At 37.0% G+C, this 16,858-nt stretch overlaps 1 protein-coding gene across 2 annotated transcripts in view; it reads right to left on the bottom strand.

The window, feature by feature from the left end:
* PIK3C3 (phosphatidylinositol 3-kinase catalytic subunit type 3) overlaps positions 1-15,969 on the bottom strand; it is a 109,637-nt gene extending 93,668 nt beyond the window's left edge. The window contains exons 1-4 of one of the 2 annotated variants that reach the window (XM_054583578.1): positions 15,802-15,969; positions 11,805-11,993; positions 8,114-8,257; positions 124-253 (exon numbers count right to left, since the gene is read on the bottom strand). In XM_054583578.1, the coding sequence (XP_054439553.1) occupies positions 124-253; positions 8,114-8,257; positions 11,805-11,993; positions 15,802-15,869 (531 nt within the window). In that variant the 5' untranslated portion in view covers positions 15,870-15,969. The remainder of the gene's footprint in view (positions 1-123; positions 254-8,113; positions 8,258-11,804; positions 11,994-15,801) is intronic. The other variant, XM_054583579.1, reaches the window with a different exon arrangement.
* Between the last annotated feature and the right edge of the window lie 889 nt (positions 15,970-16,858).

Here is a 16,858-nt window from a genome sequence, read left to right as displayed (position 1 = left end):
CAATAAAACTATTAAAAAATTAAACCTAAATTAGATAATAATATGACAGAATTCATAATGTTAATTTATACTACAAGAGACATCATTCAGAGCTTTCCACCTGTTTCAACAATTTCTTTTTACCTTGGCAAGGCGGCTCATCTGATCTTCTGAGAGAGTACTGCTTGTTCTGCCAGGAGTTTTTGTGGGTTCTGATCCATCTGCTTCTACATTAGGCCAGACTTTCAAATCATGCATCCCTTGGCGAAACATGCTAGGCAAAAAGAGAAAGTTCAGGGTAGAAATAAATTAATGCAGTTCATTACAGGAAATTTTAGATCCCTAAACAGAGAGAATTCCACACTAGGAAATATGTGTCTCTCTCGCCAAGCTTTAAACCTCCAGTGGGTTGTAAAGCAATTAACTAAGCAACTTACATCCATGTTAAACACTGTTTTTCACATGCCATTCTTTCCTCCTCCAAGCAGTCAGAACTATTACAGAGATTCTACAGGGAGACTGGACAAACAGAAGGATCAATAACAGACCGTACACCCTTCACCACTTCAGTGGAGATCTTAGAAAGAAAAGAGACCAAATTCCTACCCAATGAAAATAATGTCATATTTACAATGACTGAAGTGAAATTTAAATAATTACATAACTGTGTACTTTAGGTGATGAGTCAGCACTGCAGGATGTACAGTCAAACTGCTGGGTTTGAACCCCAGTTGTGCCATTTACTACCTATATGACTTTGGGTAAATCGCTTCACTTCTCTGCACCTCAGTTTCCTCATTATAAAGAGTACCTGTATCTCGCAGAGCTGTTAGAAAGATTGAAAAAGCACAAGTAAAAAGTAGTACCAGCCACATAGTAAGTATTCTATAAATGTGAACTATTATTATCCTTTTCACTAGGTACAGGTTAACTTTTCTCCTGTCTTCTTTTCTATAAAAGCAATGTCTAACGGGAAATACAATAGTGCATTCATATATGGAAAAATTTCCATGTCTACAAAACAGAGAGTCAGAAATTCTGTCTGAGCCTGGTGATCCTTCGTTAAAGTGAAACACTTAATGACCTTTGACTGTCATGTTGCCTTCAAAAAACTACCAAGAAGATCTAGAATGCAAGCTGAACAAACTAATAAAGGGACTTTCGATCACTATCCTAACTATCCTTTTTTAGATATAGTACTGTCAAGTTTCTTAGTTTGTTTTGTTTTATGGAGGGAGTTACAGATTAAGAAAGTCTTCTGTTAGTGTGTTCTCTCTCTTTAAGTGTTTGTTTTTTTTTTTTTTTTTTTTTTTTAGGAATTAAACAGAGACAATATAAAGTCTACTCAAACAGCATAATCCTTCCAAAGCTGAAAGAGCAAGCTGCCAGTAAATAGGCAAGTCCAAAGCACTTTGCACACTGACATTAAGTATTTTTAAAAATAAGGTACATGTTGCATATATATAGATAGATAGATACATTTTTCCAATCTTTAAAAACATTGCACTTAACTGTAAAAGTTTTACATAAATTTTTAAAACTATTTTTATTATGTTCTAATGGAAAATTTCTATACAGATTTTCCTGGAGTAATAAAGAGGATTTTCACTGAACATTATGCAAAGTAATGATGCCATAAACATTTGGATTGGGAACTACAAAGGATGGTTAGAAGCTCAGAGCACAGTAAGATTAAAGACCATCTCTGCTGCAAGGTCTCTACGGTGAGCAATAAACAGGTAAATATGCAGCAACCATATCTGCAAAAACTTTATGTTACAGGTCCAAAACAAATGAACTGACTAGTTGTGAAGAATCAAAATTCTTAATATTTACCATGTTGGAGATAAAAAATAAAAGTTACATTACAAAAAAGCACATATACAAGCCTTTCATAGATTTCGCTTTCCTTCCCTTTCAAATGAGATACAGATTCAATATCAAGCAGACCTGCTTAGTCTCTAAGAAACTGGGTACAGTGAGGCAACAACATCACTTTAAATGAATATCAACTTAAATTTACCTTCAGAAACCTCAGAAGGTCTCCCTTCCTTTTCTCTACCTCCCTCACTCCAGTGAATACTTTGAGTGGCTGAACTTAACCAAATCAAAAATAAGTACATCTGGCAGGAAGTCAGTTTACTAAATGGTTCAGGTGCCTTGGGGTGGGTCTGGAGAGGTTTAAGGAGAGGGGACATGGAGGGCAGGGGTGACAGCAAGTGACTCAAATTATCAAGGAAACATACTACTTTTTTGACACTAATGGAAACTTTGTAGAGTTACAAAGCCTCCAGGTGGCAAGCCAGAAGATGCTCCAGAGCATCATGTCCACTTGGGAAATTAATCCAAGCAGGCAAGACAAAAGAAACAGCACAGCAGGACCTCCTTCAGATGCCAGCAGAGCCCCCGCAACAGCTGCTGCTGCTGCTCCCGCTCCCAGTGCCGAGCCACTACAGCAGCAACCGCCCGGACTTCAGAATTCACGTTTGGAAAAGACATCCGCAGGAGGAATCTGCAGCTTGCCTATGGTTCTTTGCCAAGTCAATCTAATGATCCATCCATTCCTGACCTACTTAGAAATCGCACAAGCTAGACTTTCAAAATGAGAACAATTATTCTAGCCATATCCTAAAGATATGGTTTTTCAATTATTAATTACACTATTCTCCAAGAAGTACTGCTTCACACTGATTCAAGTATGAATCACAAGATTCATACTTAAAGTCACAAGATTCCCAATACTATAATTCAACTATTAGATGCTTTGAGGACCACTACTTAAAAGCTACCAACTTCATACCAGAACTATTCAGGGAACAATTGAGGAGCATCTGGTGTCATTTCATTGCTTAAGAAACATTTGAGAGAACTACTGTTTCCCTAAGTCATGAGAATATGGAAGCACATAACATGATTTTTAATGGAAAGTGGAAGAAAATTTGCACAGGCTCCTGGCTGAGGCCTGCTTTCTCCCCCTGGATGTCAGCGCACCGCGCAGCGAGGCAGCTGTGCGGCAGAACAAGTCCATGTCTGCACACTACTGTAACATCTGGAGCATCCTGAGCAATTCAAAGCTGCACACGAAATCCAGCATCATCCTAGGGAATCCCTGGGCTTGTCTCCACCGAAACTCAGTTCTCTCTCAAAGAAAGGCCTTGGGACACAAAGAGAAAAAGGTGAAGGTCCAGTATAAGTGTCAGCCTGGAGGGAATAGGAGAAAGGGACCTAAGTTTTTTGCATTCCTTCCCCATTGTGCAAATGTCCACTTGGTTAAATGCCCTACCACCATATAGGAATTTAGCGGGTGAAAAAAAAAATGCTGACGTAAAACCTCATCTTTACCTTAAATTAAGTGACAATGAGCTGAATATTCTTTCTATTTGACTAGGCACGAACACAACCATTCTAATTAAAGGACTTTTTTTTTTCCATAGGTATTACATACATATTTGTAAAGCAAATAGATTTACTATCACTTGTATTTCATTAGTCTCTTTTTGCTTCAATTTCTAATATTTCATAACATTATTAACAGTTGTTTTTCATTGTATTTATCATTACCTGCCAATGTTAAATAATACTTGTTTTCAATGTACTGCAGGATATTATATTTTTACTTTCAACTAAATGGAGGTTAAAAAAAGCGAGCTTACTTAAATAAAATTATCAAGTAAATAAGAGTGTATGTATTTAGTATGGAGATATGCAGGAATTCTGAAAGTGGTAAATCAATGACTCATATTTGAGAAAACTTGCTCTCAAGGAGGTAATTTCACAGAATAAGTGCTGTTCTCCAACGTGTTTCACTTTGGAAGATGTGTTCAGGATATGGAGCAACAGTATGAACTGTTTTTCCAGTTAAGAGATTCAAAGTCTTAATTTATTTGATACCAGAAAAAGTAATTGAAATTTAATGCCCACTACCTTTATGAAAATCTTTGGGCTTTAATTACTTTAACTTAAAGTAGAACAAATACTCCGATTTATGTTTTAGGCACATTTCCAGCATGTCTGGATGGAACATAGAGAAATTATTCTTTTACTGGGATATACATAGAAATATAAATAAAGTGGGTACCAGAGGATGGAGTAAAGGAAGAAACTCTGAAAAGAAATGCATGGAAAAGTCGTATAAATAGACTACTATGAAAGGGTTAATGCAGTGTTTCTCAAAATGTGGTCCACAGGCCACCATTCAGAGTCACTTGGGATGCTTATTAAAAATGCTGATGCTTAAGGCCCCACCTGTGACTTAATGAGTCAGAGAGAACGTGGGAAGGTGTTTCTTTAGTGAGCTGGCCAGATGATTCTTATACATAGATTGCTTACTACTGACTTCATGTACTTTTTAAGAACTTGACAAAATCTGAGTGAAAAGTATCACAAATGTCAATGTAAGACTTCATTTGTTTTAACAGGTCATTTCACCACACTTCTGTGGAAATTTTAGTTGTCTCACACCTATACTCGAATCAGAGTGCCCCAGAAACTATACGGATATGTTAAGGTCATCTAAAATGCACAAGTGCTAAAGAGGCACTTTTATGAGGGAACCTCCAGCTAATGTTCCAGAAGGTAAACCACCTATGACGAAGCCTGGAGGAAAAACCACGAGGTCTATCTGGCTGCTTCTCAATAACATTTAACCACTGAGGCTATAGTACAAGAAATAAACTGCTGTGTACTTTTTTCTCTGAGGCAAGCAAACCCCACCCTAGAAAAGTAAAAAGGAACAAACATTCTGGAAAAGGAACAATCCTTATTTAATAACATGTCTGTTCTACTGAAACATGCTATTTTATCAAAGTCTCAGACTACGTCTGAATTATTATTCCTGTATAGATTTCAATAATAGATGTCTCTTTAATAGATACATTAAACTAAAATACCTACACAATACTAAGCAATCAAGCTATTCCAAATAGAATTACATCTAGATTGTATTCATGAGTTTAAGCCTTTCTGACACACCCAATTCCTGGATAGAAAAATTCAGTATTGTAAGGGTGTCGATTATCTCTTTAAATAACATATAGGATGCAATACAATTTTCCAATAAATAACAAGTTCTTTTTAAATTGAAATGATATTATAATTTGTTTGACAAAACAGAATATCCAGAGAAAGTCTAAAAGAAGGATCAATGAAGATTATTCCCATCAAGTATTAAAACATTTTGATATATAATAATATTGAAAATTAACAGACTAGTTCAGAAATAATGATAGCTAATATTTACTGAGCACTCATTAATCTCATTACACCTTTAGTAACTTATCATCATAAACTACTCTATGAGGTCAATACTGTTGTTATCTCATTTACAGGTGAGAAAACTGAGGCAAAAGTAGATTAAATAACTTGCCCAAGGGTACAGAGATACTTAGCAAAGGAGCCAGGATTAGAACCCAGAGACTGTTACCTGCCTTCCTAACCACAGTACATTCGATATACTACACATGGTTTCTTTTCGATGTCAATACATAATGAACTGAAGACGTAAGGATACCATTTCAAAATAGTTAGAAGCAATGGCTTATTTAATGATTAGTGTTGAGACAAACAGATAGCCAACTGTTGTTTAAAAAGAAAAAATACCTGACCCAATATATCACTCCTTTCACAAAAGTAATTTTAAATGAATCAAAGATTTAAATGTGAGTAACTAAAATCTAACAAAAGAAAACATGTTTTTAAAAAAAATGGGAAAGGACTTTCTAAAACATTTAATTCACAAGTCATTAAAAAATGATAAATTCAACATCATAATTGAAGGTCCATGAATAGCAAACAAACAAGCAAAATAAACAAATATTTAAGAAATTTAAAAGACAACACCAGACAGGACAAACAGTATTTACAGGCTGTAACACACAAAGTGCTGACTTTATTAATCTACAAAGACCCCCTTATACATTAATAAGAAAAAGAACAACTCAAAATAAGGCCAAGAATTTTATGGTATGTGAATTATATTGCAATTTTTTTTTTAAATGGGCCAAGGACATCAAAAAGCAATTCACAGACACATATACACAAAGAGCAAACAAACATACAAAATATGATCATCCTCATCATATTTAATGATGAAAATAATTCAGGAGATAAATGTTTCTCAACTTTAAAATGAACAAAAATTAAGAAGTTTGGTAATATTTAGAATAAGGTTTCTACTGTTTGGCAGTGAAAGAAACTAGGACATCTTTCAAAGACACCAGGTCTGGGGCAGAAAATTGCCCAATGAGCCTGGAATAGCTTGTCTGTCAGAAAGCACAGAAGTTACTAATCAAAAGGGCATGGGATCAACTTGAAGGGACTCCTATTGACCATTATAGAGAATAAAGATAGCAATGGAAATATTTCAAATACATTTTAAGACTAAAAGTTCAGGACAAAACTTAAAAACAAAAAATAAAAAAAACATCAGGTTACGAGGGCACTACCTCATTCTTAAAACAAAGTTAAGTAAAAAAAGAAAACATACATCCATCTTTCCCATATGAACTGCATACTAAAGTAATTCAACACTTAGAAAAGACCAAGTTTTTTAAAGAAAAACTCCAATTAATATACACAGAAAGAATAATAGAATAGAAACACTTTTCTGAAGATAAAGCCCTGGCTGATGTGGCTCAGTGGACTGAGTGCTGGTCTGTGATCCAAAGAGTCACAGGTTCAACTCAGCAGGGCACATGCCTGGGCTGCCAGCCAGGTCCCCAGTAAGAGGCGTTCGAGAGACAACCACACATTAATGTTTCTCTCTCTCTCCCTATCCCTCTCTCTAAAAATAAGTAAATAAAATCTTTAAAAAAAAGAAAAAGATAAAGAGTGTTTCCTCTTCCAGGAGAAGAGGGATAGGAATATGGTTTGCTTTTGTTTTTGTTTTTTTCCACAATAAACTTCTATTATCTGTAAATTTTTGAAAACTGAATTAACAACTTTTCTACTATAATCATTACCACTATGAATATAAAATCAAATTAGTGCTTTTTAATCCTGCTTATTGTCATTTTTATCACTATTATAACAAATCTGAAAAAACCAAACTGTTACAGTATACACCACATAGCCTTTTTCCCTGAAAGCAAGAGTCTAATTTCCAATGACTATTTTCTAATAGGAATCACATTACCAATCACTAAAAGTAGAGTAATATAATTATGTTTCTTAATTAGTCTATCTGCATATCCTATAGGAAATGTGTTAAATTCAGTCTCAAGGATAATAATGTACTGTTAGGTAGGAAGGACAGTAAACCAAGGCAGAAGGAGGAGGGACCCACGTCTCACCCACTAACTCAGCCGTCCTGGGTCTGGTCCAAAAATATTGCCAGGTATTCTAACTCACAAGAACCACCACCATGCTAGCACAGGAGGAGGGAAGTCCTTGAGATTCAATGTATCATTTCCACTATCTGGGAGAAAGCCTTCGAAACAGCCTTCATCCCAAGGCCTGGAAGGGGGAAGAAGAGGGGTCCACAGTGCCGAACAAGATGCCCATAAAACAATTTTGGTTAATTGCCTACCTCTGGTCACTATCTGTTTTACGAGGGGGACGCCAGTGCTTACAGAAAGAGCTCATAAATAATTTTGGGTAATTGCCCCAAATTTAATTAACTGTCCCTTTCATAAAGTGACAGTTTTGTAAGGTGAATAAATGTGGTCTGGAGCAAGATAAGAATTCTGGCCAACAGACCCCCACACATACCTACATTTGCATAGTCAGGTCTCCCCAGAGGAAACCGGCACACCTTTACCCATCAATCAACACGTAACTCCCTCACCACCATCCCACCAGCTGTGTAAGTCCTCAGAACAAAGGAGCTGGTGCTTTTGCCTCTTGCTCTTGCCACCCTTGCCTTTTGCCACCCAAGCCCATGCCTTTTACCCATTCCTCAGCAAGGCCTGTTCTCTTCCATGAGAATGTATCATTAATAAACTTTGCCTGCATGCTAATAGACTTGCTAGTCTGTAATTTTTTACTGTGCCAGTAAGAAGAAGAGAGGTTTTCCCATAACAGCATCAAACAGGTACACAGAGAGTACCCAACTGGGCACAAACTATTAAAGCTTCCCAAAAAGAAAAGGACCAGAAAACGACAACATCCCTACAGATTAGAAGAGCAAAATGCTTACCCGTATTTTCCAAAGAGTGAAACCGTTGTCCCACCGACAGGCACTGCCTTTCCTGGTCCATACACATCCCATATAGTCAGGGCCACTTGGGCGTTCCTGGGCAGGTCAGGGTATTTCACAGGCAGTTTTAGCCACTCATTCCAGCTATGGAAATAAAGTCAACATAAGCATATATACATTCATTCTCACACACACATACACTCACACACACACACACACACACACACACCCCTTTAAATTAGCAAACCGTATGAGGCTTGGCCAGAGAAAATGTCTCAAAAGATTAAATTAGTACTACAAAAAATATTATAACAGTGACCTCAATTTTGCTCTAGGCAACTTCAATTTTAAATACAGAACATGTGAAAAAAATTTTTTGAAAATATAAAGTTCATAAAAATAACACTGGTAAATCCTTTCATCAAAACATTCAGACAATATCACTAAGACACATGGACTGTGATAATGGCTAATAATAATCTGGGGAAACACCTGAACCTGTTTATAACCAAACTTATTTTGAACCAAACTGATTTTCTTTTTCTTTTTAAGATTTTATTTATTTTCAGAGAGAGGGGAAGAGGAGGAGAAAGAAAGGGAAAGAAACATCAATGTGTGGTTGCCTCTCAACCGCCCCCTACTGGGGACCTGGCCCTCCACCCAGCATGTGCCCTCACTGGGAATTGAACCAGCGCTCCCCTTTGGTTCACAGGCCAGCACTCAATCCACTGAGCCACACCAGCCAGGGCCAAACTGTGATTTTCTATAAGCATTCCCTGGAACACAGGTTTTATAGTGTGAAAAGAAAAGTAATCAGAATTACTCATATTACACTCAAAACACTGCTGAAGATAACATGGTCCTATAATGTACCTCAACAAAGAAGAAAACAACGAAAACCCTAAAAAGACTGAAATAGATTATCCACTGCCTTTGTAACATGAAGTTACCAGAGAGCTCTGGACAGATGTAACATTTTTTACTGGGGAATTTTCTGTTCCTCAAGTTATTTCATTAATACTGATAATGCATAGATATTGGTCTATTTATGCTTTTAAAGCATGTTTGTGTATATGTTTTCCTAAGAAATGCTTTTTCTTAATATATAGTAATGACAGAACAATTCTCTTTTTTTCACTCTATTTTTCTCTGCATATTTTCTTTTGTATTCAAACTTCACACTGTATTTATTTGGTAATGTCAACTTCCTTAAACAATAGCTGGTTTTTAAAATCCAAAAAGAAAACTATACAAAAAAAAGTATGTAAACAATACACAAAGTAATACCCAGCAGATAACTGTTTCTCTCTTTTCTCAAGAGTATTCTGTTTACTCAAAATAATTTGTAAAGGGGCATATACCAGTCTACATCAAATATATTTGTATCGGTAAGAAATCGAACAAAACTTTCAAAAGCTTAAAGGACAAATTGTTTATAACCACCATATAAAATCCAGCTACAGGAAAATTTGAGATAGCTATCAATCTAAAAGAGAATCAAAGTCATTAAATCCTTTTCTTCTATAAAGGTCTCATAAAAATTAATCACATGCCTAAAAATGCCATTCTCATCAGCAGATAAGCTTGAGGAAATAAATTACTTTATTTAATTACTATCCACATGGTGGGCCAGGTTAAAAATGTAAATACTAAGCAGTGTCATCTTCTGCCAATGAACAAACCAAAGATAATACTGTTAAAGTTAAAGGGAAAAGTCAGCCAGCAATAACATCCAAAATGTACTGTGAAAATTCTCACTTCTACATTCTGTCCTCTGACAGAGACAATACATATGATCAAGCAATGTGTTTGCCTTAAATCCTCTGCATTTCAACACTAGGCCTCTGAGATCTTTAATCAAAGCACCTGTATTGTAAACTGTTTTACATACTAGGCTTCTGCAGAAGAGTTCCTTAGAAGAAAATGAATCTGCAGCCGAAAAATAGTTTGAAAACTGCTCTAGATATTTTAGAAATTCTGGAAAGATCTGGTCAGACATCAATAAGCTATGTATTTTGAACAGCATTTTGTTCTCTACCTCCCCTTCCCAACCTTTATTACATTCAACACTACATTCACCTGGCAGCTTTCACAGCACTGCCAAATCCTAAAGACTGATTCTGGATGGTCTGATCCTCGCCCCGTCCCGCCGCCCTCAAACACCATGGTACTAACTCTCTTGTCTGATGAATGAACTCTTAAATCCTAATGTCCTAATGTTCTAATTTTTCAATTATGTTAGACTGTTAGTATACATATATACATATATGCCTCTCTCTAAAGCCATTTAAAATCTGTTATGGGACAAGAACATAAAATTTAAAAAAAAATTAAATAACTTGCCTACAGAATAACTGTCATATGTAAAACTTGAAAATTTGTGAGATTCCCTATCTAAAAATGAGAGTTTTACCTTAAATGTAACTAAAGAAAACACAGGTATCCCTCACTATGGGCTCTCTTATTTAGGACAGGATATGATAAAATATGATAGAACAGACTTAGATAAACTTTGAATGAATTCAGTATTCAAACTGTCACACAATTAAGAAATTTCAGTCTGGTTTTTTAGTTGTAATGATGATACTGTAGCTATGTTTTAAAGAGATACACAAAAATACTTTCAATTCAGATAATGTATTTGGATTTTGCTTCAAAATAACCGTGGGTACAGATAAAACAAAATTGGCCTTGAGTTAGTAATTATCATGCTAGGTGAAGGGGCTTGGAAGTTCATTATATTATTCTCTCTACTTTAACAGGTTTGAAAATTTCCAGAGTAACACGTATATGTACAAATACAGACTTCTGTGTGTGTGAATGTCTATTCACAAAGAGACTACTGAAGAAATTACGCCATTTAAGTACTTGGTTTCAATGTGGCCAATCACCAGAGCTCAGTCTTCTGCTCTCTGAAAAACCCCTCCCAGCCTGCTGGGCCACACTTGGTAAACACGGGGTTGTACCCTCAACAGCAGAGCCTGGCAGTCCACGTGGTGGCCACGCACTGTCTTCCATGAACACTGTGGGCATAAGCTCCTTCCTAGAGGCAGACAGCTTTTGCATCCTGCAGCTAGCCTGCCAGGGTCCTCAATAACACGTGTGGACTGAACATTAAAACTGCATCATACATATAACCCACCAAAAAGAAGTATCAAGAGGTTAAATTAATACTGTCCTGGAAAAAGAATAACTTCATATTCATTATATTTACCTTGCATCCTGACAATGGTTTGCTAATGTACCATGTTCCATAAACCATGAACTTCAAAAAAAAGTTTCATATAATAAAAACATAATCTGAACAGATGATAATAGATCTCTCTTTACAAATCTGACCTCCAAACATCTGACTGGGTAACATTTAAGACTATCAAGAAGTGTTTATGTGTTCAACAGCACAGAACAGAGATTTTAAAGATGCTACATGTGTTTTTGATTGGGTCATTTTGTGAATCAGTCAAGCTCTTATAAAAAAATGTCAATATACTGAATACAAACAAATTCACTTCCATCTTAATTATGTTTAATACTTTATTGTATCTGAGCACGTTACTGCTTTAAACTATTCAACCAATGCTTAGAAATACTTAAGAAATTTTATAAAAGTTCCTCTGTAATCACTACCAAATATCATAGTTAACAACATCTATAAAGAAATGGGACAACAGTCTGGAAGAAGAAAACTTACTTCCATCTTGTACTAAATGCCTTGTAAGATGTTCTCACTGGCAAGGCCAGAGGCTTCCCTTCTGCAAAAACTTGACAAGTGACGTAAAGGTCAGAGCATGTGTCTTGGTACAGTCCTGAAAACTTCAACATCGGGTCTTCTAGAACAGCTTTGTAACTCTTTTGTTCTCTCTTGCCTTCCAAACTTCCTCTGGAAGCATAAGAACAATAATGTTTAGACACGCATTTTTTTAAACATATAGATAACAGATACTAAAGAGTTTATGGCTGTTACAATAAATTTGTTATCTAAACCAGCGGTTCCCAATTTTTATGGCACCAGAGATAGGTTTCCTGGAAGACAATTTTTCCACAGACTGGAATTGGGGGGGATGGTTTTGGGATGATTCAAGTGCATTACATTCAAGCTCACCTCCTGCTGTGTGGCCTGGTTCCTAACAGGCCCAGACCAGTAATGGTCTACTGCCCAGAGGTTGGGGACCCCTGACCTGAATATTTTCCTGTACAAGAAATTAAAATTACTTTTACATCGAATAAAGGTATCTTACCCTAACATACCTAAAATCATTTCTATCTTCATCAACATATTTCTCTATTTTCTTAATTTTAAACCTGTCATTAACTCTTGGTCTACCTTCTAGGCATCACCAGTTGTCAAGGCCTTCGTTTCATTTTTATTAATTTCAAGCTGAGCACTTACTGATCTATGCTTTCAACATTTTTGTACTAGGCAGAGAGGCTCAGAAATGAAATGCAAGATAAACAACACAGCTTTGCAAGAAAATGTTAAGTCCTTGCTTCTGGGGAGAAAACTTAATTATAGCTGCATATTTAACTGCATATTTAACTGCGTATTTTTATACTCTTTAAATTTTTTTTTTACTCTAAAGATGTATTATCTGATCATTTCTTTAAACTAAAAAATACAGTGTTAAGTCATAAAAGATAAGCACAGGAAACTATAAAAGAGGTAGAAACATCAACTGAAAATCAAGACTGTGTCAGATATTGTACCAAGCATTTTATATACTGTTTCTTACTTACTTTTCACCATATGCTCATTTTAGAAATGATGCTGCAGAGACTCAGAGATCAAGATCAGAGTAACACAGCTGAGAACAAAAAGCCGAGCAGAAAAGGCCAAAGCCAACATCCTTCCCACCACAGAGATACTGTACATCAAAAAGTCTTGGAGCTTGGGGGCTCTGAGTCTCAGAAAGATGTCTGAAATGACCCTGCACAGTATCTTAAAAATGAAAGGCAAAAAAGTACGGGGTCATACCAGAAAAACAAAACAAAACACAACAGCACATACAAGGTCTGTCTGGAAAAAGTCCAGCCATTATTAATATGACAAGAACAGTTTGCGCAACTTCGATGTAACTTGGCATTCAAGGAGATGGGACTGAAATGCACATATACATGAGAACAATGATGACCTCACTATTCTAGTCTGTGGGGACAGCTGACATCATTGAGTGAGCATATGTACTGTGTGGCTATGGCATTCAAAATGACTGAGCAAGTAGAGCAACAAGTGTGCATCAAATTCTGCGTTAGGCTTGAACATTCCTCCACAGAAACTATTCGGATGATCCAGAAGGCTGCAGCTATGGACCACTGGTGATTGGCAGCTTCATCACAACAATGTGCTTGCTCATGCATCATGGCTCGTGCAGTTTTTTTGTGAAACATCAAATCACCCAGGTGACTCAGCACTCCTAGAGACCAGATTTGGTGCCCTGAGACTTCTGGCTTTTCCCAAAACTAAAATCACCTTTGAAATGAGAAGAGATTTCAGGCTGCCGATAAGATTCAGGAAAATAAGATAGGGGAGCTGATGGTGAATGGGAGAGCTGTGTGAGGTCCCAAGGTACCTACTTTGAAGGGGACTGAGGTGTCATTGCCCTATGCACAGTGTTTTTTATACCTTGTATCTTCTTCAATAAGTGCCTCCATTTTTCATACTACATGGCTGGATACTTTATGTACAGACCTCTTACAAAGGCATAGAGAAAGACAGTATGTCTGGGAAACTGCAAGTTGTTTGGTACAGCTAAAGCATAAGGTTCATGTCGGGAAGCATCTAGAAAACGAAAAGTAGGGGGACGATGAATCTAAGTAGCCACCAAATTCAGTACAATCCCTTATACAATGAATATTCAAAAATGTTAATTAGCTGAAGTGAGAGTAAATATAGTCAAATTTGTATTTATGATACCTTTGGCAGGAATATAAGAACATAATGGAGAAGGGAACTGAAAGGAAGATTAGTTAGATTTGCAGTCAAAATCAAACAGGAAAAGGTAGGATAAGGCTAGGGAAGTGGGATAGAAAAAACATTTATCTAGCAAGTAGATTCAAGACAACTTTTAAGAGTTAAGAGATGATGTCTGTACAATGCAAAGTTTTCTGTCTTAACAAACGCAGTGAATGTTGCTAGCCATCACCAAAACAGGATGAGACAACATAGGAAGTTCAGAGTTAGAGGGGGAGGCTAGTGATGTGTTCAATTTGGGGCAAGATACTTTTAAAGTGCTTTAGGACATCCGAAGTGAAGATGTTTTGTGGCCAGTTTGATATTCAATTATGGTGCTAAGAAAAGAGACATCAAAGTGCAAGTCATTATTAAAACCATAAAAATAAGTGAAAATGCCTGGGGAGAATAAACAGAATTAAACAAGTGACTCTTCTTTGATTTTATGATTCTACACTGATATTTCCACACCACCCCCAAGCCAACAATTTGAGAAGCTGAGACACAGTGACTAAATTTTAGTAAGCTTCTGATTAATGTTTTATCTTTGCCTCAAAGTATTCAAAGTATGTATCTCTTAATAACGGGCCAATTTTTCTTCTTTCCATGCAATGTCCAAAGGTTTCAAATATACATTCACATGTTCAAGAAATACTGGGAGGAATGAGATTGATGGAAAGCCCTGTACGAGATGGCATATAGGTCCTGTACACGTATCTAGAAGTGTATGATGCAGAAATTACCTTAAATGCATATATAAAGTATTATTAAAAATGTACAGTTGTTGATATATTATTTTTACCATCACCCAAAATGAATAATAAATTAATTTTAAGAGCCTCAAGTAACTTCTGAAAATAAAAAGAAACAATCATGTAAAGGTGCACCTGACAACTGAGAAAATGTCTTTACTGCAGGTATGCAGCCCCTTGCCTGAGAAACATTTGTTGAATACTGATATACTATGAATGATGTTGTGATTAATAATTTGCAGTAGTTTTTGCATACGAAAATACTCCTCTGACACTGCTTTAAAATGCACATAATTTCCAACTCCGTCCTACTTGTGCCCCACCTCAGTTCCACTATTCTTATCTCAAGATATCCTGACTTTGGCCTTTACTTTAGTGATGCCCCAAGATTTTCCTGCAAGGCTCTTGTCTATCTTCTTTGCAACTGGCACCCTCTTTGACTCATTCCTAATTCCCCTGGCGAAACAATGGCAGACTGTAAAAAGATTCACCCAAACCCTCTGTCATTTTCGGTGCTTCCAATACTACTGTACATCCACGTGCTCATCTTATTTTCAGCAGCTATATCTGCCTATGTCTACCTCTCCATAATTCTGCAGTCTCCGCTCCACCTTCCAGCCCCATTATATAGGCAAGATCTTCCCATTTTTAACTGCGGGACCACTTTATTGAGACTTGATTTCATTTGTAAAATGGGGCAGTAATCCCTCAAAAGTTGCTGTGCACATCAAGTGCTTTGAAGTAAAACACCGTGGGACTTAAGGGTTTATTCTTACAGTTGTCCTCCCAGAAACCACGTCCTCAATCCTTCTTCCTCAGCACCCCTCTCCACACCCCCGATTTCTTTCGCGGCCCCGGCCACCGCCTTCCCCGCCGCCACCAAGCCGGCGCCCATGCTGGGAACCACTTTCTCTCCCCGACCCCACAGGTCCATGTCTCCCCAACCCCAAATTTCAGCAATCCCAGTCCCTGTCCCCAGATTCTCTTACATTTTAAGCTGTACGTTGATATCCAGATCACAACTGTAGATGTAGTGAAACTTCTCCGCTTCCCCCATCCCACCTCTGCGAAAGGAGATACTACCACGGGAAATAAGGTGGTGAAAAAATGCCGGGATTGAAACAGCTGGGTCCCAAAACACGGGCGCTTCCGGTTCCTCCTCCCACCCCTGGCGGCGCCAATCCCTGCGTGGAGCGCAACCCCGCGCGCCGGAACTCCCCGCCCAGCTTTCCTTTTGCGCAGGTGCAAAGGAGCCCTCCATCTTGCTTAAGGGTAAGTAGCAGTCCGGAAACACAGCCGGGTTACTTTCCAGACTTTCTATATTCTTTCTGTTTTGACAGGACCTTTTTTTTTTTTTTTTTTTTTTTAAACAAGGTGACTTTTGAGTTTGAGCTGTTACTAAAATCAACCCAAAAGAAAATTCGTTTCAAAAAGAATTGTAACAACTACTGCTGGCTAAAGGCAGAACAAGGAACGGGAAAATAAGTAGAATTTCGCCAAGTTTAAATTTCAGTGGCCTTTCTAAAAATTGTAGATTTAACTAAAAGTTTACTATCTCAAGCAACCATTTCCTCTTTCTGCTATGAGTGGAGAAAGGACTAAACAAAGAGAAAGAAAACTCAGTCCCTAGCACTACCAATATTTATGCAATATTTCGCAAAGTACTTGGGTGCTTGTTTGCACTGGGTGTATTCAGACCCACTGTAGCTTTCAAGACTGTAACTCCAGAAATGTCCCCTTAATGACTCTAGAACTCAGTTTTCTAAACTCTGCTACAATGCTTGTTTTAATATTTAATATCTAAGACTGTAATTTTCATTTCCAACTAGATTCGAACTCTAAATGCAAAAATGGTGTGCCAATATACTTCTGTTTCAGCCCCTCTTAGTTCCTAACACATTGCTGAGTTTAATTCCTTTTTTTAAATTATTGGTGCTATGAATAAAAGCCTCTGTTCTATGTGTTTATTTTTAAGTGCCACTTTGTAAGAGGGAAATAGCTACAGTATGTGTAATTTGCAGTAATTAGGGAAAAATATCAGGGAAA

The sequence above is a fragment of the Pteronotus mesoamericanus genome, unplaced genomic scaffold (genome assembly GCF_021234165.1).
Source record: "Pteronotus mesoamericanus isolate MK-2021 breed Mesoamerican mustached bat unplaced genomic scaffold, CSHL_Meso_final contig_74, whole genome shotgun sequence".
Lineage (NCBI taxonomy): Eukaryota > Metazoa > Chordata > Mammalia > Chiroptera > Mormoopidae > Pteronotus > Pteronotus mesoamericanus.
The sequence above is the reverse complement of the archived record's forward strand: the minus strand, read 5'-3'. Positions and strand labels throughout refer to the sequence as shown.